Source organism: Mandrillus leucophaeus, unplaced genomic scaffold (assembly GCF_000951045.1).
Source record: "Mandrillus leucophaeus isolate KB7577 unplaced genomic scaffold, Mleu.le_1.0 Scaffold414, whole genome shotgun sequence".
NCBI lineage: Eukaryota > Metazoa > Chordata > Mammalia > Primates > Cercopithecidae > Mandrillus > Mandrillus leucophaeus.
In genome coordinates this window covers 22,604-24,315 of record NW_012104410.1, presented here as the reverse complement: position 1 = coordinate 24,315, position 1,712 = coordinate 22,604, and the positions used below count along the sequence as shown (strand labels likewise).

The 1,712-nt window shown below is 49.8% G+C and overlaps 1 protein-coding gene across 1 annotated transcript in view; it reads right to left on the bottom strand.

Moving 5' to 3' along the window:
- The window catches only part of LOC105548563 (transcription factor Sp1-like), a gene marked incomplete at its 5' end in the record, with an annotated part of 4,080 nt that extends 2,700 nt beyond the window's left edge, over positions 1 to 1,380 (bottom strand). The window contains one exon of the mRNA XM_011992639.1: positions 1,212 to 1,380. Within this exon, the coding sequence (XP_011848029.1) occupies positions 1,212 to 1,380 (169 nt within the window). The remainder of the gene's footprint in view (positions 1 to 1,211) is intronic.
- Between the last annotated feature and the right edge of the window lie 332 nt (positions 1,381 to 1,712).

Genomic DNA, 1,712 nt, shown 5'->3' with positions numbered 1-1,712 from the left:
CTCCAGCCTGGGTGACAGAGCGAGACTCCGTCTCAAAAAAAAAAAAAAAGCCTTCTAGGGGCTGGGCGCGGTGGCTCACGCCTGTAATCCCAGCACTTTGGGAGGCGGAGGCAGGCGGATCACAGGGTCAGGAGATTGAAACCATCCTGGCTAACACGGTGAAACCCTGTCTCTACTAAAAATAGAAAAAAAATTAGCCAGGCGTGGTGGCGGGCGCCTGTAGTCCCTGCTACTCGGGAGGCTGAGGCAGGAGAATGGCGTGAACCTGGGAAGCGGAGCTTGCAGTGAGCCGAGACTGCGCCACTGCATTCCAGCCTGGGCGACAGAGCGAGACTCAGTCTCAAAAAAAATTAAATTGAATTAAATTTTAAAAAAGGCTTCTAGGCTGGGTGCAGTGGCTAACGCCTGTAATTCCAACAATTTGTGGGGCTAAGGCAGGAGGACTGCTTAAGCCCAGGAGTTTGAGACCAGCCTGGGCAACACAGGGAAATCCCATCTCTATAAAAAATTTAAAAGTTAAGCTGGGCACAGTGGCTCACACCTGTAATCTCAGCACTTTGGGAGGCCAAGGAGGGTGGATCACAAGGTCAAGAGATTGAGACCACCCTGGCCAACGTGGTGAAACCCCATTTCTACTAAAAACACAAAAATTAGCTGGACATGGTGGTGCATGCCTGTAGTCCTAGCTACTCAGGAGGCTGAGGCAGGAGAATCACTTGAACCCGGGAGGCAGAGGTTGCAGTGAACCGAGATCGCACACCACTGCACTCCAGCCTGGCCACAGAGCAAGACTCTGTCTCAAAAAAAACCCAAAAAAACAAAAAACAAACAAAAAAAAAACCCAAGGCCAGGCACAGTGGGTCATGCTTGTAATCCCAGCACTTTGGGAGCCCAAGGTGGGCAGATCACCTGAGGTTAGGAGTTCACTGACCAACCTGGTGAAATCCCATCTCTACTAAAAATACAAAATTAGCCAGGTGTGGATTACATGCTTGTAATCCCAGTGACTTGGGAGGCTAAAGCAGGGGGAATTGCTTGAACCCGGGAGGCGGAGGTTGCAGTAAGCCGAGATGGCGCCACTGCACTCCAGCCTGGGAGACAGAGTGAGACTCAGTCTCAAAAAAAAAAAAAAAAATTAACCTTCTTCCTCTTTCCTCCAAATCCTATTATTTTTTCTTCATATTTGTAAGAAACTTGCTGGGTCAACTCACCTTCCTTCACTGTCTTTACAGTAGGGGCAGGTGCATGCTTCCCGCCGGGTCCTCCGACCGGCTTGGGGTTGGGCATCTGGGCTGTTTTCTCCTTCCTCTCCACCTGCTGTGTCATCATGTATTCCATCACCACCAGCCCCATGGAGACCAAGCTGAGCTCCATGATCACCTATAATTAAGAGAGAAAAGAGTCAACATGTGACACGGGCAGGTTATCACTGGCATCTCAGTGATACCCTACAGTCACGGCATCATTTCTTTTGAACTGACATCCTACGTTCACAGTATCACAAGTTTTGAAGCCTTTTTATGTTCAGCCATTCCATTCACTGACACCTGAAGACTCACTGAAATCTCAAGAATCATCATTGAAAATACAAAGAGTGGGCCGGGCGCGGTGGCTCAAGCCTGTAATCCCAGCACTTTGGGAGGCTGAGACGGGCGGATCACGAGGTCAGGAGATCGAGACTATCCTGGCTAACACGGTGAAACCCCGTCTCT